The sequence below is a fragment of the Glycine max genome, chromosome 5 (genome assembly GCF_000004515.6).
Source record: "Glycine max cultivar Williams 82 chromosome 5, Glycine_max_v4.0, whole genome shotgun sequence".
Taxonomy (NCBI): Eukaryota; Viridiplantae; Streptophyta; class Magnoliopsida; order Fabales; family Fabaceae; genus Glycine; species Glycine max.
This window is the reverse complement of record NC_038241.2, coordinates 450934-476128: the sequence shown is the minus strand read 5'-3', so window position 1 is coordinate 476128 and position 25195 is coordinate 450934. Positions and strand designations below refer to the sequence as shown.

The 25195-nt window shown below is 38.5% G+C and overlaps 3 protein-coding genes across 3 annotated transcripts; 2 read left to right on the top strand and 1 right to left on the bottom strand.

The window, feature by feature from the left end:
* Positions 1-2642: 2642 nt before the first annotated feature.
* On the bottom strand, positions 2643-13709 carry LOC100819151 (isocitrate dehydrogenase [NADP]). Its single transcript, XM_003525621.5, has 15 exons — positions 13399-13709; positions 13258-13301; positions 12671-12780; positions 11456-11493; positions 7027-7104; positions 6834-6887; positions 6650-6751; positions 6452-6540; positions 6231-6334; positions 5685-5753; positions 5489-5604; positions 4741-4775; positions 4498-4640; positions 3363-3485; positions 2643-3007 (listed from the first exon to the last, which is right to left on the bottom strand). The coding sequence occupies exons 1-15, from the start codon at positions 13610-13612 to the stop codon at positions 2914-2916; spliced, it is 1413 nt and encodes a 470-aa protein (XP_003525669.1). The 5' UTR covers positions 13613-13709; the 3' UTR covers positions 2643-2913.
* Positions 13710-16157: 2448 nt separating this feature from the next.
* LOC102669209 (polyribonucleotide nucleotidyltransferase 2, mitochondrial) lies at positions 16158-24824 on the top strand. Its single transcript, XM_014775380.3, has 5 exons — positions 16158-16736; positions 21941-22153; positions 22558-22701; positions 22820-23518; positions 23939-24824. The coding sequence occupies exons 2-5, from the start codon at positions 22055-22057 to the stop codon at positions 24041-24043; spliced, it is 1047 nt and encodes a 348-aa protein (XP_014630866.1). The 5' UTR covers positions 16158-16736; positions 21941-22054; the 3' UTR covers positions 24044-24824.
* LOC121174937 (polyribonucleotide nucleotidyltransferase 2, mitochondrial-like) lies at positions 16198-16437 on the top strand. Its single transcript, XM_041015834.1, has one exon. It carries the CDS (start codon positions 16198-16200, stop codon positions 16435-16437), a length of 240 nt encoding a protein of 79 aa, XP_040871768.1.
* Positions 24825-25195: the final 371 nt, after the last annotated feature.

Genomic DNA, 25195 nt, shown 5'->3' with positions numbered 1-25195 from the left:
AGAAAGTGAGCAGAAAGCTCTCAAATGGAATTAAGGATTTCTCCCTCCAAATGACTCTCATGAAAATGAATGTGAATTCATGTTAGCATTCAATAACCTTTTAAGTAATTAAAAGTATTATCGCTATACAAGAATCACACATGCTATCTATCTATCTATCTATATATATATATATATGTGTGTGTGTTGTGTCAAAAAATGATTGGAATTATAGTAGTTCAGACAATATTTTTTGATAAGAAGAGAGAAAAATATAATAAATATTAATGAAGTGTTTATAAATAATAAACAATACCCCCCTTTTTTTTTTAGCGGTGGCAAAAAGTAGAACCTGAAGCGTTACACTAACTATGAGCTAAAGTCGTAAAAAGCTAATGCGTTAAAGGTTATTTTCCACATTTGCCCTTACACTGTTACTTCGAATTCTAGGTCTCACTACAACTTATAACCATAAGAAGCCCTTATTCCCGATATGACTTGCAACATTCTCTTCTCAGCTCCCAGTCTCTTATTCAAACTTCCAAAGGCCACAACACCTCCCATACCTTTCAAGAAGCCTTTTGCTTCAAACCACAAACTCAAACCATGTTTCCTTCACAAAGTTCCATTCTCATTCCACCCTATTTAATTAATTTCAGTTTGTGGTTTTTTTAGTTCGTTCTCTTATGGAATTGGTGAACCAATTTGGGCTATAGAAATGGTCACAAATTGCCAAGTTACTGCCCAACAGGATTGGGAAGCACCAAAGATGGCACAACCATCTCAAGCCTAATACATAAATATTTTACAATCAATATTATTTCAAACCATTGCTTAGATGCAGTTGTGACGATGAACTTGCTCTTTCGTTCAGTTGTGATCACTCCTCACATGATGCGTGTTCTTACATGCCTTCTATATTTTAATAAAATATAAGATGGCCTCTGGTTAATAGTTAAGTGTTATGCTTTTCATGTTTGTTTCAGTTTTAGAGAAACCTTTTTAAAAACTCTTCAGAAAAGTTTTTCTCTCCAAAAAAACCGGTTCAAATTTTTTTATTTTAGTTCAATTATTATTAAAGAAATAATTACTTTATTCTTTTGAAAGAAGCTTTTTGAAAAACACATACTTTTATCAAAATAAAATAATCTCAATACTCATCAATTATACATGTTTATTATCGTAGTAAATTGTTTTACCAAAATTAATCTAAAAACACTGGTGGCATGTCTTACAAACTTGTCTTCTAAAAAATGGAAAGGAAAAAAAACACGTGTGAAAGATGGTACAAGTTAGGAAAGATATTTTAACGCCATTTAGTTTGATAACAAAAAAAATGCAAATATCCACGACCAACAAGTGTTTTTTTTTTCATAATTAATTATTATGTTAATATATGAAATATCTATTAATTTTATTGATAATTAATATTTTTTGAATAACTTAATTGACTATCCTTAATAAAAAGAATTCTTCTGATCACATTTTTCATTCAAAGGATCTGGATTCAATTTTATTGAGACCAACAAGAATGTTCTTCCACAACCTCATAAATTAATAAAACAGATAAATATTTGACAAGAAAAATTAAATTGAACAATACTACAAAATGGACCACGTTTCACTCGCGTTCCACATCACTCTGTTAAAGTTAAAAGAATGGGTGAGATTTGTGGCTGATATAGTACGTCGCAGAGAACAAACCTAAGAAGGACCACGATTTCCAAATTTGGATTTGTTTCATTTACAATTATTTGCATTGTAGCTATGTGGTGTAGTATATATATATTGAGACCAATTAATTAATTAATAATGTTGAAGAGGTGACTGGTTGAAAATGAGTTTGAGAAAGCAACGATGCTTGTATACATTAGAGAACCAACAATTTTGAGTTACAAGTATTTGTACGTATATGAACTAAGTGTACAAAGAAGGTGCTGAGGTTTCAACCATTGAAATGCACACGAGGGTTTCCTTTCTATTTCACTTGGTAGGCCCTGCCTACAGCAAGGTAATGGTGGAACGAAAGTGAGAGTGGGAATGAACTTTATTTGAAGTTCAAGAATCAAATCAAATTAAGACAATTGGTATTGAAACTTCTACACCAAGTTTAAATTAAGATTGGCAGGATTACATAGAGTTGACCCACTTAACCCATGAGTTAAAGTGAGTTGAATTAAGTTCAAATTTTTTTTATATACCAAAAGCTATTTATTAATATTAAAAAATATAGTTTATTGCATGAAAAATCCAAAATTGCTCTTCTTTTTTTCTTTCTTCAACCCATTGAGTATGCCGCGTTGCTCCTTTTCTCCTCCCAACATACCAATCAGCTGCTAATGTGAATGGTTCACCGCATGCCAATGACTGTCCTGAAGTGTCTGAGTGTCTCTCCTTGGCTTCTTCCTTATGTTCATTTCCTCCACGCGAGGAATTTTTAAGTTGTTGGAAATATTCACAATACGAAAAGATTAGATTTCTTAATATGTGTACCAACTAGCATTTGTAAAATTGATTTGAAATCAACGTGAATTTATAGAATTAATCTTAAGTAAACATGATTTTAGAGTAACTTGATTTTTGTTTGGATATATATATATATATATAAACCAATCAAATTACAATAAAAACATGATCCATCATCTGCATTATTCACATCAAAATTTTGTACTTTCCTAATTCTGCTGGTCCGTACTGACGGATTTTTACCGTTTTAAATAACTGTAATGGTGGTGTGTGTAAGAATGGGACAGTCAGTGGCCAAAAATCCAAGAATCAATTATCCACCCAACCACCAATTAAAATTTTCCTCAGATCCTAGGGTCCCATGATTCCAACCAAAAGCAGCATCACAGGCCAAAAAATTAAGCACCCATCAAACCACTTTTTAGCTTTTCCAACTTATGTTCCTCTTCCCCCCTGCAAAAATAATGTCTAGACCACTGCAGGCTCTCGGAGCTTTTTCTGAAGATTATGTGCCACAGCATCAATAAATTCCTCCGTGTTCAAGTAAAATTCCCTTGATACCCTGCACATCATGCATGCTCGGGTGTCAAACAATATGATGCCACAACCCAGTTTAAATTGTAGACACTATAAATATAAACACGCAAATCAAATTCATGTGTTAATTTTAAGAAATAAATTGGAATCAAATGATTAATAAACAGGTTTAAACAAACAAACATTGCTTATTCAAACTTCATTAGATTTTGTCCAAGATCCAAATATTTCATTAAATATTTCATTCTTAAGAGGAAATGGTTCAAAGTAGAAGACAAGAATAAGGAAGTTAGCTACAAATTGTAACACAAACTTTTTGAAGATATTTGCAATATTAAATTATTCAAATGAGTAAGCAGAGGGAAGAAAGATCTACTTACTTAGGTCCATGAATCAGAATTGCAAGATCTTTAGTCATCTTTCCTGATTCCACTGTCTCAACACATGCAGCCTCCAAATTTTGAGTAAAATCCCGTAATTTTTCATTATTATCCAGCTTCGCTCTAGTAAATAATAACAATCATGTCAATAACAGATTCAGAGAAAAAGGAGAATGAAGAAGGGGGAACATAAGGAAAAAAAAGAGTAAATCAGTTAATACAAGATCACCACCGCAAGCCCTCTTGCAGATAATTCAAAATGAGTCCATGCCCAAAATTAAACAGCTAAGTAATCTTAAATGGAGAGTATCAAGAGAAACATGTTTTGTTTGTTTCCTGACGGAAGTTAGTCTGTTGTACCTATGAACCACAGTACGGAAATACATTGGGCTCTTGCCTCAAAAACAGTAACTGACAAGAGATACCTTCCCATCTCAGGTAGGAAAGTCATGAGCAAAAGGACATGCACAGGTGAGTTCAGGAAAAAAGGAGAGTGAAATTGATGTCCCCCTTCCCCAGTAGAATGGTGCTTCCCTAAAGGAGGGATTCAATCCCATCTCCTTGACAAATTGCTTTGTTTTGACTAGATAACAAATTTAATCCTCATCCCAGAATTTCTAGAACCAGCATATATCGGTTATAAGAACTCCCAGTGATCCTTGTCTATAAAAATCCCAAGTTATCAAAATGGCATCCACATTGCCACAAAAACAATGCCACAACAGAGATGATGACTTATAGTTATCAACAAAGGAAAACAGGACAAGGGGAAAACTGTCAACCTTGAAAATAGTTAGACCTCATTCTCATGGTAGATTTCCAAAATATCATGGGTTCAATGTTAGTCTGGGAAAAAGCTTAATGGAAAAGAGGAAGGCCACATAAGTATATGGAACTATGGAAGGCCATTTCCTAATTTATTGACAATTTGACATCAAAAAATGGCAGGCACCTTCAAGTGTATGCATTAAAAAGAGATTACAATTTATCCAATTACATCGCTTACTCCAATCTAAAACTTAAGCAAAAGCATTGAAGTGTCCGCTCATACTTGGAAATAAGATTAACAAAGGAAAACTTCCAAAGAGCATCAAAATGCACTATAATTTGCAGCTTGAATAAAGCAACAAAGTACCTATGTTCCAGTCCTCTTGTCCATGCAAATATGGAAGCAATACTGTTTGTACTAGTTTCTTGTCCCTTCTGATGAAACCGAAAATGTCGAGTTACAGTTCCATGAGCTGCCTCAGCTTCTAATGTCTTGCCATCAGAAGATAACTGCAAATTTTAGGGTGGAAAATAAAGTATGATGTTCAATAACCAAAATAGAGATAACAATGTTGATGAAAAAATGCTGAAATAATATTCTAATACGCACCAGCACAGAAGTCATGAGACCCAATGAGCCAAAACCTGCACACAGAATTCAAGAAACTTAATTTAAATGATACATCCTAGCATGTTAGAAGTATTTATGTCACCAAATTTTCAAATGTCCTCTTCCACATTCCATAAAGACAACAATGAAATATTAAATTAACAACCAACCCAGAACAGATACATATTCACAGGCGTCAGGTAAATGTAAAGCAAGAGTAGTAGGTGTTGTTTGTTTGCAAAACTTGGCATTTTATAACAACTTTTGGTGATTGCTTTTTTTTCCAATAAATCCTTTCCTTAAGGCCATTTTCTCATGTGTAATTTATAAAGGTTTAGTAAACCAGTAATAACCAAGATTTTCATAGTTATGCCATAAGCAAAGTTAATTTATTTGATAACATTAGCCAGCAATAATTAGAAGATCCAATCAAAGCAAATTATGGTGTTATCATCTCTACATTTAGGGTCCTCAATATAAAATTATAAACAGAGCTCACATAACCTGCATGATCCCAATTTCAAGTATCCTGATTTATACGCTAATTGAGCCAAATGGCTAGGACTACTGGACTAGGACATAATGCTTTTTTGTATTGGTGAAACTTAACCACTTTTGGATAAACAGAAGTGCAGGAAGGGCTAATCAACCAATTACTGCTTGTTATCATCATACATACTATCATCATACTAAGTTCCCATTTTGGACATAGAAGATGAGTTTTCAACAATCTACAATTCCATATTACCTTGAGCAAGTAAATCACTTTGGACATCACCATCATAATTCTTGCAAGCCCAAACATATCCACCTTCACTTTTGAGTGCATATGCTACCATGTCATCAATTAGCCTATGCTCATACCTGAAGTTACTTAAAAGTGTCAATCATCTGTGTATATGTAATGCATCAAAGCAAATTGGTTCATAAACATCAAAACAAACCATATTGAGTGTTCTTCAAACTTTTGCCTCCACCTTTCTTCATACACCTCCTGGAATATGTCCTTAAATCTGTAATAATGTCAAACTGTAAATCATCTCCAATAACAACAAACAAAAGGCTGTTTGAATTACAAAGAACTGAATAAGTTTATCATACAAAGGTGACACTCCAAGAGTAGAAACAAACAGATATAAAAAGATGAGCTTTATTGGATATCACTATCACTCTTATTCCCAAATCTGAATCGATGGTGATAGCAAGAATCCAGAGGGAAGAAATAGTACAGAACTAAATATCTCAAAGTCCGAGGAAATTTGGGAGTCCCGGTTCTCCCTTCCCAATCCCTAATCAAACTCTAAAGATTAAACCTCCCCATTATTATTTCCCTCCATTCTTAATACTTTCCACTGTCAAAGTCAAACTACTGACCAACTGTTCATACAGTTGGCAACATAACTATAATTGAGTCTGCCCTAACTTATTGCTGATACTTGTGCCAAGCACCTAACAAAAATATATATGAAAAAAGACATAATAATAATCACCTGCCATCATATTTCTTTAGAATTGTGTTTTTGGTGCTCAAGTAAAGTGGCCATTTCTTTGCAAATGCAAGTGACATTGATGATTCAGCAAATGCTCGAATAGACTGCCACATTAAGAAAGCTAATGTTGAAATGCAACCAAAACAACAAAATCAACTTCTTGAAATATTTAACAAAAGCATATTACTGTATACATACTGAAAATATAAAATGATGCAAACCTCATCAACATTATACATAGCAAGTGCTACACCTGGGCCTTTGAAATTGTAAACATCAAGCTCCATTGGAGCATCACCATCTTCTGGGACTAAATTAGAGATGAACATAAGTTTGTAAACTACATGTGTGATATTCTAAATAATAACTTTAAAAAAGTTTCAACTCCATTGGAAGCAGGGATTTGGAAATTAACATACCAAATACCAACTTAAGCTTCCCTGGTCCTGTAATTATTGCATCAGTGGCCCGATACTGGTCACCAAAAGCATGCCTACCAATACAAATGGGTTTTTTCCATCCTGTAAACAAAAGGATAAGTTCTAAATGGTACTTTGCAATATTTCACCTCTATTAAGGATCAAACAAGAGTTAAGGCCTTACCGGAAACAATTCTCGGTATGTTGCAGCATATTATGGGTTCACGGAAAACAGTACCTACAAAGAAAGGAAAAAAATATCACAGAAAATTTTGAAGAAGGTTTAGAATAGAGTAACATTTTCAGCAAACAAAGAACCAAAGCTTAATTAACTTGGGTTCTGAACATTTGTTATTAAGTAACTTTAAATACAATACCATTTAAAATATTCCTAATTGTGCCATTGGGGCTTCTCCACATAGACTTCAGTCCAAATTCTTTCACTCGGGTCTCATCTGAAAATTTGGAAGGGTTAAGATAATATCAGTTCTGCACAAAAATGATAAATCAAGATTATGCACTAGTGTCCACTTGCAGTGCACTATGTAATATGAACAAACCAGTACACTAAATCTAGCAAAACTTCTGACTATGGAACAAAGTAGTCTATTAATTCATGAATCATGATACAGAATTAACAGATTTAGAGAGAAGAAAGAAAGAGAGAGAAGAGAATTGTATTGAGGAATTCAACCCAACTGAGTTACAGTTACAGTTATGTAACTGTAAACTAACCTAAGTTAGTTAGTGGCAGCTATAACACAGCTGTCCTAACTAATAACTAACTACCAGCAGTCTAACTACTGACAATGGTTAGACTTACAGACTTAGCTTAAAAAGAAAAAACAGTGTCGAGTAAGTATACTCCAATACCCCCTGCAAGCTCATGAGGGGTTGGCAGAAATCTTTTCAACCACTCTGAGCTTGGACCTGTAAGCAGTGAAGTTGGAGGGTGTGAGAGCTTTAGTGGGGATGTTTGCCCTTTGATCAGCAGCAGGGACATGAACCACTTGAACATGTTTTCCGATAACCTTCTCTTGAACAAAAAACAAGTCCAGTTCTATGTGTTTGGTTTTGTAGTGCATAGCAGGATTGTGAGCTAAGGCAACTGTGCTCAGGTTGTCACAAAAGATAACAGGAGGAGCATGAGGAACTTTGAGCTCGGCCAAAAGAGATTAAATTCATGTTACTTTAGCTGTGGCTAGGACTAAACTTCGGTATTTGGCTCCAGTATTGGACCTAGCCACTACTAATTGCTTTTTGGACCACCAAGAGACCAAATTTGGCCCTAGGAAGATTGCTGCGCCTGAGGTTGACCTTCTATCATCAGGATCTGATGCCCAGTCAGCATCACAATAGGCATGAACAGAATAATGAGACAGAGAAATTAGGCTGCATAGCTATTCCAAAATTGATAGTCCCTTTGAGATACCTAAGTATCCTCTTCACTGCCATACAATACTATTCAGTAGGTTTACTCGTAAACTTGCAGACTTTGTTGACAGAAAAACTAATATCTGGCCTTGTTATTGTAGTAGCATACAGAAGAGCACCCACAACTGATCTATAAAAGCCTCATCCATAGTAGTCTCTGCTAATAAATCTCTATTGTACTTGGACTGAATAAGTAGAAGAGATCCATTAGGTTGAGAGCTGACTTCAATTCCCAGAAAGTAATCAAGATCACCCAAATCTTTGAGGGAGAACTCAGAATTGAGTTTAGAAACCAGAGATTTAATAAAGGTATGATTATTGTCTGTGACAATAATATCATCTACATAGACCAGCATATAAAAAATGAAGGATCACACTTGCTGGATTTGAAATTGTAGGTAAAAAGGGTATTTCTGATTTTCTCAAACCAAGCCCTAGGGACTTGTTTTAGACCATAAACAGTTTTATTTAGTTTGCAAACCAGATGTTTGTTGGAGTCCTCAAATCCAGGAGGTTGAGTCATGTAGACTTCCTCTTCAAGAATGTCATTCAGAAAAGCATTGTTGACATCTAGTTTTTGAAGCTTCCATTTGTTAGTAACAGCAAGTGTCAAAAGAATACTGACTGTAACTGGTTTTTTTTTTTTTTTTTTTTATCAGCAAAGATAAAATATTATATATAAGACAGTACCAGGGGTACTGAAGGAGTACAATTGATGTCCAAGATTAGCAGAATTATGGTTTCCTAATACAGGTTTTAATACTAGAATTAGAAAACCATAAAACTGACCATACTGTTATCTATAATCTACCAAAATCCTATGTATGTATCCCTCACCTGATTACAAAATCCCTCTCTCAAGTTACTGGACCAATGATTAAAAGGTATTTCAAAACCCTTTTCCAAGTTTTTAAACCACGACCAACAAAGGAAAGTGGCATCCTCCATCAATTGACTGCCATTGAAGGTATCATATGAGAAAATTGTCCCATTCCTATGCTGCCATATACTCCAGGTTAAAGCTATCTACCAGATCTGCCATCTCTGAGACCTGACTGTAACTGGTTTGATTACAGGTGAGAAGGTCTAATTGTAATCATAACCAAGTCTTTGATGAAAGCCTTTGACAACAAGCCTAGCTTTATACTTGCTAACCGTACCATCAGGGTTTTCCTTGACCCTAAAGACCCATTTGCAACCAATAGGAGACCTTGAGGAAGGGAGATCCACAAGTGTCCAAGTGTTGTTAAGAAGAAGAGCATCATATTCTGCCTTCATAGCTGCATGCCAAGTAGGATTAGATGGAGCTGATTTGGTGGACTTAGGTTCAGCATGAGTGAGAGGCAAAGTTGGTTGCAGCCTTGGTTTAACAATGCCAGCTTTTGCTCTTATACAAATTGAGGGAGTATTATCAGGTCTGACCAGTAAAGGAGGAGATTCTGCAGTGGATTGCACTGAAGTAGGGAGTGCTGGAGCAGATATCACAGGATTGGGATGAAATTCAAAGAAAACTGAGTTATCTTTACAGAATTGACTGACACTAAGAAGGTTTTTAGTGATAGAAGGCACAAATAAAAGATTCTTAAAAGTAAGAGGAATTTTTGAGTTAAAGGGAGAATGAAAAGATGAAACACCTAAGGCATTAATGTTCAAGCCCTGACCATTGCCAATGGTGATTTGATCTGGACCTTCAAAGGTGGTAGCTTGCTGAATATTTTGTGACACATTAGTCACATGGTGAGAAGCACCAGAATCAGGATACCAGTTTGTAGATTGCACTGGTTGAACACTAGCAACATGGGCATGTGGAGAGGGTGATGATGCAGTAGGGTTCACAAGCTGAGACTGAAATTGAGGTGGAGGATAAAAATACTGAGGTGGCATGTATTGAGGTGAGTAAGGGAAAAAGGGATAAGGGTCATAGGGATTAAAAGGTTGTGATGGTGGATAGGTACTATTTGGGGTTTGATTAGAGGAGGATGCAGTGGTAGAAGACCGCTGTGAGGTTTGGATAGGTGTTTGATTATAAGATTGTGAGGGCTGAGTGGATACTTGGTTATTGGTGTAATTCATAGGTTGTTTTCATCATACCTATGACAGAAAAAGGATGCTTCATGACCAAATTTGTGGCAAACTTGACAATGAGCATATGCAAATTTGCCGCGACCCCCACCGTGACAGCAACTACCACCACGGTCGTCACAATAGAAATTCCAGCCACCACCTCTGCTGGAATTGTTGTAACTATTGTAATTGTTAGCAGCATCATTAGAAGCTTGAGTGAGATGCGCCAGAGGATTAGAGTTAACTCTAACACTAATCCGAGATTGGAAATTGGTGGTAGAATTAGGGTTACACTTAGTAAGATTTACAGCACCTAGAGATTTCTTTCTGAGTTTGTCAAGACGTGATTCATGAGCAAGAAGGAGCGATTCTACATCATCCACAAACATAGGCTTAGATTTGTTGTAGATATAGGATACCATGGTCTCATACTCTGTCGGTAATCCTTCAACAATGATATCAACTTGTTCGCTTTGCGAGACCAAAACACCAATGGAGGTAAGCGCATCAACCAACGTCTGAACATGAAGAAGATAGTCAGTGATTTTGTGAATGTCAAGAGAGAGGTTTCGAAGCTGATGCTTCCTCGCACGAGCAATCGAATGGAAATGGGTGTGAAGATTCTCCCATAGATGCCACGAAGTTGTGCATCCTACAAGATGAGGAAGAACAATTCCAGAGATCGTCGATTGTAACCAGGAAAGAAGAATTTGATCTTGCTTCTCTCAACTAGGTACTCCGACGACACAATGCCTACATCACAATTGGCGCAAATTGCGGCAGAATGATCGGAGCAACAAGAAAGTGAGATAAACCATGACCTTTAACCACTAGTTGCACTTGACTGCACCATAGAAGATAATTGGAAGTCCTAAGCTTCTCGAAAATAGAGTGCAAAAACAAAGTCGAAGAAGACAATACCACAGGAGGTTGCAATGGAGGAGGAGGAGGAGGTGGCGAACCACCAGTAGAGTTCTCTAATGCGGAAGCCATGAAAATTAGCTTAGGATCAACCTAGCTCTGTATACCATAACAGATTTAGAGAGAAGGAGTAAGAGAATTGTACTAAGGAATTCAACCTAACTGAAAACAGTTTACAACTCTGTTTATATAACAATTATAGTTATGTAAGTGTCAACTAACCTAAGTTAGTTAGTGACAATTATAACAGTTGTTCTAACTAACTACCAACAATCGAACTACTAACAATGGTTAGACTTACTGACTTAGCTAAAAAAGAAAATACAATGTCGAGTAAGTAATCTCCAATAAGAATATTTGGTTTATTTAAATTCGAATATAACTAACCAGGAGTTATTGTTGCACATTTCACAGCGACGTTATACCTGCAGCAAACAACAGCTTCAATTAACACATGGGAAGGGACTCAAAATTTGTTTATTAAATAGTGTTATTAGAATAAAGAAAGAGAATGCAAGTGTTCCACTCCAACCAAATGTACCAAAAGATTCATGAACAAAACAATGTCATTGCCACAAAATATTTGCCTCCTTTTTGGTAAATGGTAAAACAAACCCTTCAAAAATAACCAACAAAAAACTATTGAAGTAGGAAGACAAGCACAAAGCTTATCAAGGACCCTAAACAAATTATCTAAACACATACTCAGACTTCAAGCATCCAAATGGAAAATAAAATACGACAAACACAAGCAGCTTCCCCTTATCAACTCTCTCCTAGCAAGTGGTTGTTTTAGGTCTAAAGCAAATTTTCTGAAGCTAAATAAGTACCATTAGAGTCTTTCGAATTCTCACCACGTCCAAAAACTTTATATACTAGTTTAATCTCTCTTTACACCTCCCTTACCCAACTCTGCCATAATATCATTCTCAATGTAAGCCCCCTGATTGTCAACCTCTCGGTGGTTCTCACATTATGATACTTCACTGAACATCCTTGTTGGTCAAAACCCTTCACCAGTCAAAATTCTCTGTAGATAGCCCTTTCTGAGACCTCGACAACCAACTCTGACAGTGCTCAACTGCTTTCAAGATCATCGATTATTCCCACAAACCAACAAGAGATTTTTCAACATGTTTTATCCTTACTCACACACTTTCTCGGAAACTTCCCAGAAGATCAACCATCACATAACTAGTCCAAGTCACCCACAAACCAATATGCTTCTAAGATTAATGATTGTCCCACAAACCAACACAAGACTTTTCAACGTGATTTGTCCTCACTCACGTTTTTTGGAAAACTTTCTAAAAGGTCACCCATCTCATAACTACTTCAAACCAAACACGCTTAATTGTGAAATTCTTAAGTGATAACTACCGAAAAGTAGATGCATCTTATTGGTATAAGAAATACCAATTAATTCTTTTAAACCATCTTCAATTGTACAGTTTCATACTTGTACAATCTCTGGATCCCCCTCATTCTGATGTGATTCAACCGGGGTATTATACTCAAAAACAACAAGAATCAAGTATAAATAGTTAAAGTGCTATGCATGCCTTTTGTTTTTGCCACTTCCCATTGATTAAAAAAACTCACTTGAGAGTGGCTTCAGCACTTTCCACAGTAACTCTGTCATCAGTAGCATCACGATTTTGAAGCCCCAAATCAAAGTACTTTATGTTCAAATCCAGGTAAGGAAATATAAGCTGCAGTGAAACAAAACCACTTGTTCACATTAAAAGCAAATCCAAAACCACCAAAATAATTATAATAAGAGTAATACCCTAAAATTACTGAACATCAGTCAATTTAGCCCGTATTTTTGTAATTTGAGGGATTCAAGTGACATCATTTGCGAACATCACAAAACTAATAATTTCAGAGAAAAATTGACAAGATGTTAAAATTCCAAGTATTAATTAATAATGGATAAAACCTACATGCAATCCTTTTAGTGCTTTTGAAGCTATTTTCCAAATAGAAATAGAGTTTGGTAACCTATGCTAACCTTTATTATGCAGAGTGCAGCCAGATTATCAATGAGAAACTCCAATTTTAACTTAGGAACGATACCAAAAGCACTTAAGAAATTGCATGTGCATTTTGTCCATAATTAATTTGGTGTCGTGTATTACTCTAAGAAAAATAAATAAAGACTAAGAAATTGAAGCATTCATTCATACTTTATCCTTGATCATCCTCCATATAATCCTCGTCATTTCATCACCTAAAGAGCAAAGCAAAGCAAAACCAATCAAACAAACAGTGATGAAGCAAAACAAGCTAAAACTACTACTTATGCTGGTGCAGTGTGAAGATGTTACCGTCCATTTCGACGATGGGATTGAGAACGGGAACTCTGTCGAAGGCGGCGCGAGCAGCGTAGCATCGAAGCGAGAGGCGATTGGAGAAGGAAAGCGTGTGGGAGCGAAGAACGGGTGCGTCGAAGCGAGTTGGAAGGAGGAGGAAGTTAGGGTTTCTGAGAGAGGTTGAGGAGAACATGGTGGCGCTTAATCGAACCGCTGATACTCTTACCATTCGCTCTCACTCTCTGCAGTGCAGCTTACAATTTTCAATGCGACTTGCTAGACAAGCTTCACCCAAAGTGTGCTTTTTCTAGCATTACTATATACTCCCATAATTGAGCTGGAATAATCCTCATTCCGGTTTAAATTTTTACTTAACGCAATTTCACCATTAACATATACTAAAAGCTATATTTTTTAAGTGTGAGATTTGTAAATAATAGACTGAAAAGAAAAATATATATTATAACTATAAAAATATGTTTGAATCAATTGAATAAATATTTTGACCGGCACGATATTTTGAAGGATACATCAATGCTAAAAGAAGGAGGAATATAAAACATTTCTAATTTTTTATTTGAATACTATCAAATTCAAAACTTTATACGAGGAGGAAACAAAAAAGTATTGTCTTAATTTTGGAAAGTTTTTAAGATTATTTAGTATATCAACTTACTATTATTAGACTACCATGATCAGTGTGACACATAATAAATATACTTATATTTTATATTATTATACTGTTTTATGCATTTTAACTATTGATTTATTAATTTAACCAATAATTCATCAATTTAATATCTTAACTTAATCGATAATTGGTTCAATCTTTAAAATGTCCCTTCTCCACATATTATATTTCATTTAATAATAATTCTTAAAAATATTTTCGATTAAAGATGAGAATTTAGATTTATAATATAAAAGTAGATTGTTATAAAATAATAATTGTAATTTTACAAAGAATTTTCAAATATTAAAATTAAAAAGTATGACTAATTTCAAAGCGTTGCCAAAATTAAAACTTCCAAATATTTAACTTTATGAAGTAGGATGATATAAAAATAAAACCATGTGAGCCTAACATGCGTCAAAACAATGTGTTGGTTAAACTACTACATTTTAATTAAAGTTACAATATAATGATATAGTTATCATCATTATATAAAAAATATAGCAGTATATATTATATTGTTGTATAATTATTAATTAAAAAATTAAGAAAATACATTGTTAGTATAATTTTATATATTGGCACTCAATTAAAAATTATTATATACAATATATACGTTTAAAGTTATAGTGATAATCAGTATAGTTGATAGTATATAATTTATAAAGATAATATATAAAAATTAAATCCTTAATAATTCTAACAAGAGTTCAATTTTTTCTTAACAAAAACCATAGACATAGTTACATAGAAAGAGTTTTAATAACAACACACTAACAAACATATTCTAAGTACTATAAAAAATATTCTTAGTTAAGTACTAGTAATCCTTAATTTTATTTTATTTTTGATGTGGTAGTAATTCTTAATTTAATGTGTAATAAAAATTAAAATACATATTTTTATTTTATTTTTAATTTTAATTGTTAAACCCTAAACCCTACCACTTTATTCATGGTAAAAATACCAAATGGGGTTCCTTTTACAAATTATTTACCTAAATGGGTTTGTTTTGAAATTATTTACCCAGTTGGTCTGTTTTTTTACTACAATGCGCCTCCCCAAGGGGGCGCGTTCCCCATAAAGGTGACACATGGCATGACTCGACTAGCGATGGGATAGGTCTGAACGAGTGGCAGATGACTTAGGACGCGCCTTGCGTACAGGCGCGATTGGGCGCGTTGGGTCGCGCTAGGGACTCATGCGCGTTGGGTCGCGCTAGAGACCCAAACACGTCCAGCTGACCCGTGGTCCCCCCTCCAAGCCAGTCCTTCCCCCGAAGCCACAACCAATGTTTTTTATTTCGTTTGAAGTTCATTAGCTTTCGTAGACTGGACAAGTTCAACGATCTGTATTAATAAGAAAAAAAATTAAAATCTAAATCAAGTCATTGTTTCCCGAATCAAGTCAATGTCTCTTAATTGTCTTATAAGCTATTTAACACATTTAATTTAAATTAATAAGAAAATTGTATTATATATGTAACAATTTGTTGATGATCACTGCTAAACTTTACCTAATTAGAAATGTAAATTGTGTTATATATCCAAATTACAAGGACGATAAAATGAAATAGTAATTTTGTTTATATTTTTTGTGTGAAAAATTGTAATTTTTTGTAACTTAATAATTTAATATTTGGTTATAATTATGTATCATTCACATTATCGTCATTTATTTTAAAAGCATTGCACAATAAGATTGATACGTTAAAGTGGTAATAATATAAAATTAACATGAAAAAAAAATCATACAAAGTAATGACATTTGGTTATAATGGGTTTACATTTGGTTACAAAGTACATGGACGTGTCTGGGTCTCCAGCGACCCAACACGCCTGCTGCAGCGCTACCAATCGCGCCGCAGGGCGCGTCTTAAGTCATTTGCCACTCGTTCAGACCTGTCCCACCACTAGTTGAGTCATGTCACCTTTAGGGAAAATGCGCCCCTCGGGAAGGTGTATTATAGTAAAAAAACAGATCAAGGGATAAATAATTTCAAAACTAATCCATTTAGATAAATAATTTGTAAAAGAAATCCATATGTTATTTTTGCCCTTCATTCGCCAAGTTGAAGGCGTAACTACTGTTTGTACCATCAGCGAGCTTCTTCTTCCTTCATTTCCCTTCACCCGTTGCGAATGAAGAGAACGAAGCCACTCCTCCGCACCCTGCCGCACTTCCTCACATGGCGTGCCTTCCGCTTCCGCACCTTCGCCGCCGCCGCCACCAAGCACCTCGAGACCTTCACAGAGCAATTCGAAATCGGTTCGCGCGTGATCACGCTCGAGACCTGCAAGATCGCGCGCTTCGCCAATGGCGCCGTCGTTTTGGCCATGGACAACACCAACGTCCTTTCCACCGTCACCGCCGCTAAATGAAATTTTGTTTAACATTCTTAATTAATTGTTTACCTGTCTTCACCTGCCATTTAGACTGTATGATGAAGAAGTTCTCTTACACTTCCTGATATGCTTTTTGAGGAAGGATTCATTTGTTCACATTTTTTGGGTTTGCTAGTTCTGATATGCTGTGTTGAATGGCGTCATGTGATCCATGTACTGACCTCACCTAGTAGGATAGACTTTGTTGTTGTTGCTAGTTCTGATCCTTCTTGATCTTGTTTTGTCATTAATTGCAATGTTTATATCTAAATTCTCTTAAAACTACATATTGAAATATAGTGATAGCAACATCCAAATAACAGAACACATAGAGACTGCAGCAGTCCCAAACTACACAGCAGACAACAAAGAGGAATTCACAGCTATAAATAGCAGAAACAAACGTGACACTCACAGGCCCAAATACCTTGCAAATTACGTGTGAGAACATGCCCATTACACAGCTTCTAGAATCTTACTCATTAAGCGCCGAAAGTAATTTCCCACGTTTTAATTGATACCTGTAATAGTTTAACAAATTCGAAAGTCTGTTATAACAACTTAGCAGAAAATATCTTGTAGAAAGGCTATATAAAGGAAGCAATGGAATAAAATGGGTATCAGAACCATTCCAATATAATTTTAGCTTATCTTTTAGTTCCTTTAGCTATCAACTGGTCCGACCTGCCTCGCCCCATGCCTGAGCATCACACGCGTCAAGTCACTCTCGATAAACTTGACGATGCTGTCCAACGCCTTTCGCAGGGTCAGATCTCCCTTACAGAAGGCCAGGCTTCCTTGTCTCAGAACCACCATTCCCTCAACATCAAAATAGACAACATCCATGCCTCCCTCACCACCCAAATCGAGTCCCTCTTTGACCGCCTCGCCGCCATCGCGGTCCCTCATTCTTCCCCCGTCTCTGCCACCCAACCTCCCCCTTCCCCAATTTCACGCCACCATCATTTGAAGCTTGATGTCCCGCGTTTCGATGGCCACGACCCCCTCGGATGGATATTTAAGGTGTCCCAGTTTTTCGACTACCAGGGGATCCCGGAACCCGAACGCCTTACTATAGCCTCCTTCTACATGGACGGCCCGGCACTTTCGTGGTACCAGTGGATGCACCGTAACGGGTATTTTCCCTCCTGGCCCGCGATGCTCCAGGCTCTCGAATCAAGGTTCGCCCCTTCGTTCTATGATGACCCTCAGGGCAGTCTCTTCAAACTCCAGCAAACCGGCTCTGTTACAGACTACCTGACAGCCTTCGAACGCCTTGCCAACCGCACGATTGGCATTGCTCCCTCCTCCCTACTCAGCTGCTTCGTTTCCGGCCTCATCCCCGAGCTCCGCCGCGAGGTCCAGGCCTTACGGCCCATGTCCCTTCCTCAGGCCATCGAACTCGCCCGTCTTCAGGAGGATAAGTTGATCGACCGCCGTCGCGGGTCCCGTCCTCCGTTCCCAGCCCCGCCGCATCCCTCCCCTGCCCCACCACAATCATTTTCCCCAAAACCCACTACATCACCTTTCCCCAAATCTCCTACCCCTCTCCCTTCCCCACGCATCCCCGTCAAACGCCTCTCCGCCGAAGAGTTAGCCATCCGCCGCGATCAAGGCCTTTGCTACCACTGTGACGATAAATGGTCACATGGTCATCGCTGCCGGTCTCGATTACACCTACTCCTAGCTGACGAAGATATTGAGAACCCTGATATTTCCCCGGACCCTAACCCTGACCCTCCTCTCGTTTCCCAGATCAGCCTCAACGCCATGGAAGGAACAGTTGCTCCCCAGACGTGTCGTCTCCTCGGCATGATTGGCCACCATCAATTGATTGTTCTCGTTGACGGTGGAAGTTCTCATAACTTCATTCAGACTCGAATAGCGCGCTTCTTGGCTCTCCCCACTGCCCCTACCCCGCCGTTACGTGTCATGGTAGGAAACGGCAATACCTTAGATTGTGACACCCTCTCTCCCCAAACCCTTCTCTCCCTCCAAGGGCATGAGTTTACTCTTGACCTCTTCCACCTTCCCCTCTGCGGCGCCGATATAGTCTTAGGGGTTCAGTGGCTGAAACTCCTTGGGCCCGTTACCACGGATTACTCCGCGCTGACCATGACTTTTCCCTACTTGGGCCACACTATTACCCTATTTGCTGACGCACCCCCCACCTTAACCTCAGCCTCGGCCCATCAGCTTAAACGTTTTGCCCAAACTCACAGTATTTCCGCCTTATACCACATAACCCCCATACCGGCCCAACCCGTCTCCCCTTTACCAGCTTCACCCCCTACCCCTCCCTCCATCACCATCGTCCTCAACCGTTATGCCTCCATTTTTAATGAACCAGACCACCTACCTCCTTCCCGCAACATCCAACATCACATCCATCTCCTTCCTCACTCCACCCCCGTCAATGTCAAACCTTATCGCTACCCCCACTTCCAAAAAACCGAAATCGAAACCCAGATTTCCTCCATGCTGGCTTCGGGTCTGATTCAGCCCAGCCATAGCCCTTTTTCATCCCCGATCCTATTAGTAAAGAAAAAGGATGGTTCCTGGCGGTGTTGCGTGGACTATAGAGCCTTGAATTCCATTACGGTTAAAGACCGATTTCCCATGCCCACAATCGATGAGTTGTTGGACGATTTGGGCAAGGCCTCATGTTTTTCGAAACTTGATTTACGACAGGGTTTCCACCAAATTCGGATGGCAGCTTCCGATATCCCCAAGACGGCTTTTCGCACTCATCAGGGTCATTACGAATACTGCGTAATGCCTTTCGGCCTGTGCAACGCACCTTCAACCTTCCAGGCGGCCATGCACGATGCCCTCCGGCCATTCCTGAGGAAGTTTGTCGCCGTTTTCTTCGACGACATACTAGTTTACAGCCCAGACATTTCCACCCATGCTTCTCATCTGGACTCTGTACTCTCCACATTACTTGACAAACAGTTTTTCCTCAAAGCTTCTAAGTGCCTTTTCGCCCAATCTCAGCTCAATTATTTGGGACATATCATCTCGGCACAAGGCATTGCTCCAGATCCTGATAAGGTCCAGGCCATGATTGATTGGCCGATTCCCACCACCACCACGGTCCTTCGAGGATTCCTCGGCCTCACCGGCTTTTATCGTAAATTCATTCAGGGATACGCTTCCGTAGCAGCTCCTCTTACCGCCCTTCTTCGCAAGGATCAATTTCTCTGGTCCCCGACAGCATCCACGGCTTTTGACACCCTCAAGACCTTAATGACCCAAGCTCCAATCCTAGCTACCCCGGATTTTTCTCTGCCTTTTATCCTGGAAACGGACGCGTCTGCGGTGGCTATCGGGGCTGTTCTCCTCCAGCGACACCACCCCATCGCCTACTTCAGCAAAGTACTATGCCCTCGTTTACAACAGGCATCGGCGTACGTCCGTGAACTTCATGCCATAACGGCTGCCGTCCGCAAATGGCGCCATTACCTCTTGGGCTCTTCATTCACCATCCTCACCGACCATAGGAGCCTCAAGGACCTTATGTCGCAAGTCATTCAGACCCCGGAGCAGCAAACTTACCTCGTGAAACTCCTGGGATATGATTACGACATCAAATATAAGCCGGGAAGCTCTAATATTGTTGCCGACGCGTTGTCTCGTCTTCCTCAGGGCGAATGCTTTTCCTTCTCAGTCCCACACTACGACTTTATGGATAAGCTCCGCCACACGCTTATGCAGGAACCCCAGTATCGGGACTTAGTACACCAAGTTCGGTCTACACCCGCGGCTCATCCTTCCCTGACGGTACACAACGATTTACTTTTTCGCCATCACCGACTTTGGCTTCCTTTCCCCACTCATTTCACTGAGGTTCTTATGGAGGAATTTCATTCCACTCCCCTTGGGGGACACACCGGCGCCACCAAAACTCTTCACCGCCTTCGTCAAAGCTTTGACTGGCCCAACATACGTTCCGATGTCCGCCGTTTTGTGGCCCAGTGTATTACCTGCCAACAGACGAAGTACGAACCACAGAAGCCACCGGGCCTGCTTCAACCCATTCCCCTCCCCTCCGCGGTATGGGAAGATTTATCTATCGATTTTATAACCGGTCTTCCTCTTTCGAAGGGATACACAGTCATTCTAGTAGTCGTAGACCGTTTTTCGAAGGGTGCTCACTTTGGTCCATTACCCACCAGTCACACGGCTCATAAGGTTGCTTGCCTCTTCTTTGACATGGTTTGTAAACACCATGGTTTTCCCCGGAGTTTAATCTCCGACAGGGACGCTCTGTTTCTCAGCAGCTTCTGGAGAGAACTCTTTAAGCTTAGTGGCACTAAGTTACGGATGAGTACGGCATATCATCCCCAGTCCGACGGCCAAACCGAAGTGGTCAACCGCGTCCTGGAGCAATATCTCCGCTCATTCGTGCATCACAAACCCCACCACTGGTCTCGATTTTTATCGCTCGCTGAATGGTCTTACAATACCACTGTTCATACTAGCACGGGCTACACCCCCTTCGAAGTTACCTACGGCAAAGCACCCCCTTCTCTAATTGACTATGTCCGCGGGACCTCCCCTATTGATGCTGTCGATTCCATGCTAACGGATCGCACCGAACTTCACAACACATTACTCCGGCGTCTTCGCAAAGCTCAAGAGTTCATGACGACTTCTGCGAACAAGCACCGCCGTGATCTGCAATTTTCCGTCGGAGATTGGGCTTATGTCAAGCTTCGACCCTACCGACAGAAGTCCGTAGCTCCTGCCTACTCCAAACTCTCCAAGCGCTACTACGGTCCTTATCAAGTGATCGAACGCATCGGCTCCGTCGCTTATAGACTCCAGCTTCCTCCGTCATCTCGCATCCATCCGGTGTTCCATGTTTCCCTGCTGAAACGTCACCAAGGCCCTCTTCCCCTTACCTCCGCTGCCCTACCGCCGTCCAGCGTGGAGCATCATCCCCTCGTCACTCCTTTGGCGTTCTTAGATTGGCAGTGGGACACCTCGGTTACCCCGGCGGCTCGCAAGGTGTTCGTCCAGTGGGCAGGTCTTCCTCCAGAGGACGCCTCATGGGAGTCTTGGTCCGATGTGAAGCACACTTTTAACCTCGAGGACGAGGTTCCTTTTGAAGGGGAGGGCGATGATAGCAACATCCAAATAACAGAACACATAGAGACTGCAGCAGTCCCAAACTACACAGCAGACAACAAAGAGGAATTCACAGCTATAAATAGCAGAAACAAACGTGACACTCACAGGCCCAAATACCTTGCAAATTACGTGTGAGAACATGCCCATTACACAGCTTCTAGAATCTTACTCATTAAGCGCCGAAAGTAATTTCCCACGTTTTAATTGATACCTGTAATAGTTTAACAAATTCGAAAGTCTGTTATAACAACTTAGCAGAAAATATCTTGTAGAAAGGCTATATAAAGGAAGCAATGGAATAAAATGGGTATCAGAACCATTCCAATATAATTTTAGCTTATCTTTTAGTTCCTTTAGCTATCATATAGTCCCTTTTTTGGCTCCTAAATATGAACATGCTTGCAGAAGAGTTTTTGCATGCTGTGGTATATATTATGTGTACGTTGAGGAACAGAACACATTTACTGAACATGTTGTTATGTATGTACTACAATCAGGTGCACGGATGTCTGTAGGTGATGGAACACTTACAATAGTTGCTAAGAATCAATCTGTAATGGACAAAATACTAGAAAAGGTATTCCTTCCATTCTGTTGAACCACTAATTTTTATCCAATTGTGCTTTTTGTTTGGAATTTTATTCTCGTTGTTGTACACGAGATAATTGTCTGCCCTATATCAGGAATTGATCTGCTGATGATGTCATGAAGCAATACTTTCCTTAAGAATTAAGATTTCTCTAGTAAATCATTTTTTATTCTATATAATTGTTCATATATACTGGAAACATACTCTCTGCTTGTGGAGACTGGCTACATCACTCCCACTTGGTGCAAGCCTCGGGTGCTGAGTCATCTGTTAAGTTCATTTTTTGTTCATATACATGCTAATTCCTGCATATATTAGTGACAAATGGTTAAATATTTACCCTCATCTTTTTCCTTGTGGCTGTCATACTGAAGTTCAACCATGTTTGTCAGATTGATTTTATTGTGGGCCGTCAAATTGAAGTTGGAGGTATCTACACAGGTATTGTCACCACTATAAAAGAATACGGAGCTTTTGTGGAGTTTAATGGTGGCCAGCAGGGCCTACTCCACATTTCTGAGTTGTCACATGAACCGGTATGTATGATTTAACTATTTTAATTGCTAATCATTAAGAATCATGTGTCAGGTCTGCTATTAACAGGCATAGCAATTTGTATGTATTAATGTGTCTTTAATAACTGTGCATCCTTAGGTCTCCAGAGTTTCAGAGGTTGTCTCTGTTGGCCAGAAGCTTTCTTTGATATGCATAGGCCAAGATGTTCATGGTAACATTAAATTATCCCTTAAAGCAACTTTGCCTCATCCTGGAGGATTGGAGACTAATGTTGTAGTTGAAGAATCTGTTGCATCTGTAAAAGAAACAGCCAACATTTGGGCACCGGTTGGGAATGTGTCTAGTATACAAGAAGAACAAAATTCTGCTTCTGAGTTGTCTTTAGGCAATCTTGAGTTGGGGGAAGCAAAATCCGAAACCTCCCAAGTACCAGTAATTTTAATACGTAGTGCTGCAGAATGTGATGAAGAGGAGAAATCATCCAGCTTGAATCTGTCTTCAAAAAATCCTCAAGTAGATAATGGGGTGCAATTGGATCTCAAGTCAAAATCTCGATCTCAAAATGCTAAATCTTGTAGATCTCGAGATGTTGATGCTCCATCTTCTCATTCAGGTCCCCTGCCTTATACAAATGTTAAGAAGTCAAAACTTTCAATGCACAAAGAGTCAAAATCTGATCTTCAAAGGCCAAAAGGGGATGAGCAGGGACCTAAAGATAAGGTAACTGCAGAAGATCTGAAACTCGGAAGCGAAGTAACTGCCAAAGTCTCGCAAATTGGTGCACATGGGTTAGTGTTGGATTTGGGTGGAGGACTTAGAGGAATTTACCGGTTTGAGGTAGGAGTCATTTTTGTATCCTCTTTTCTCAAGATTTCATGTTAAGGAGATATTCTCTAGTCATTTGGCATTTTTTAGTTAACCATAATATATGTTTTTTAGTGGCCATAATGATGTATTTATTAATCATTATCAGTTTGTCAATGGAATTGCTTTGCTGATCATTCATACGCACAAGTTCACAGGCTTAAAAAATTGATGCCTTCTTGTTTTCCATTTCTGCAACTATTGATCTATTTTTCTTTGTAGCATTACTTCACACATAAGCTCAAGAATTCCTTTATGTTCTAAAACCCACACCACTATTATTAAATTGTATTTATTCTCTTCCTCTTCATGTATAATTGCCTAACCAACTTTTTCATCTGCACCATGAACCATCCAGTTCACTTGCTAACCTATTCTTGTTTTGTCATGCAGGAAAATAACAAAAGGCACTTTAAAATAGGTGATGAGATGCGAGTTGTGTGCTCAAGCTTTTCTAGCAAGGGAGTTCCAGTATTGTCTTTTGTGGATGATCAATAACTTCCTAACGGTAATTCCTTTCGTTAGCCCATGGATTTATACTCCCATGGTTTGGAAAAAAGTTCTTCCAGCAGTGTAAGCAACATCAATGGTTTTATTGAAAATCTGGTATTCGGTAGAGCTTAATAGCAACAATTTGATCCATGTAACTTGCCTTGGCACGATGATGCTTAATATTTGTTAAGGTGCTGAGAATGCGGCAATGGACTTTGGGAACTTTGCACTGCTTTCCTTAGATTAACGGTATGAAGCTTGAGAAAGTTGTTGGAAAATGGGTCTTTGAGATGCTCGATGCAAGTTTGCCATCATGACTGCCATTTCACAATAAGAAACTATTGAGTGGTGAACGTCCATGTAACCGGCTGATGTTTTGATGTTAGTTATCCATAGTATTTGATATAAAATAAGGTTTAATTCTTGATTGATTTTTGTTGGGTTTTGATGCCCAAGTAGATTGATTAAATGGTGTGGCAACTGTTGTGGGGACTAGAGTTTGCCTTATTCACGTCCTATAGCTCAAGGGGGCTGACAATACCATTGCTTACACTCAAGGAATCCCAAACCCCCATTTTTTTGAATGATTTTTTTGGCCTTGTCATCTAAGCCTTTAAATTTTGGGCACTAGTATATTATTCTCAGTTCCCCCGAGTTTTCTTGTTTTTCTTATTCATGGTACTATTGTGTTTTATTTACGTTGAGGGGGCATCTTGTATCACAGTGAAAAAAAGCGTTCTTACAGTTTAAAAGAATTTATTTATACATTCTATCAATATTTTATTTATCAATTTCTCATAATTAAAGTGTAGGTAATGGGTATGGGAATGTACAAATAGATATTCCACGGGAAAAGATACAAATATTAAATTAATTACCTATGCGAGTATGGATTGAGATACGAATGTTTTTTTAAAGTGTGGGTATGAGAATGAGTAGTACCCTGTTCATTGTTATTTGCATACATGATTCAAAGATGATGACTAACGTGTGTATATATAAAGGGTGGGTATTGCAAAAAAATAGTTTTTTTTCTCTTATCCATGTAGATATGCATCACTAACTTTTTAGTTAATTTATAAGTTACATGGATAATTTTGAGAAGTAATTACGCCGACATTAATTAAAGCAATCTTCCGATGGCGTTTTCTATGATTG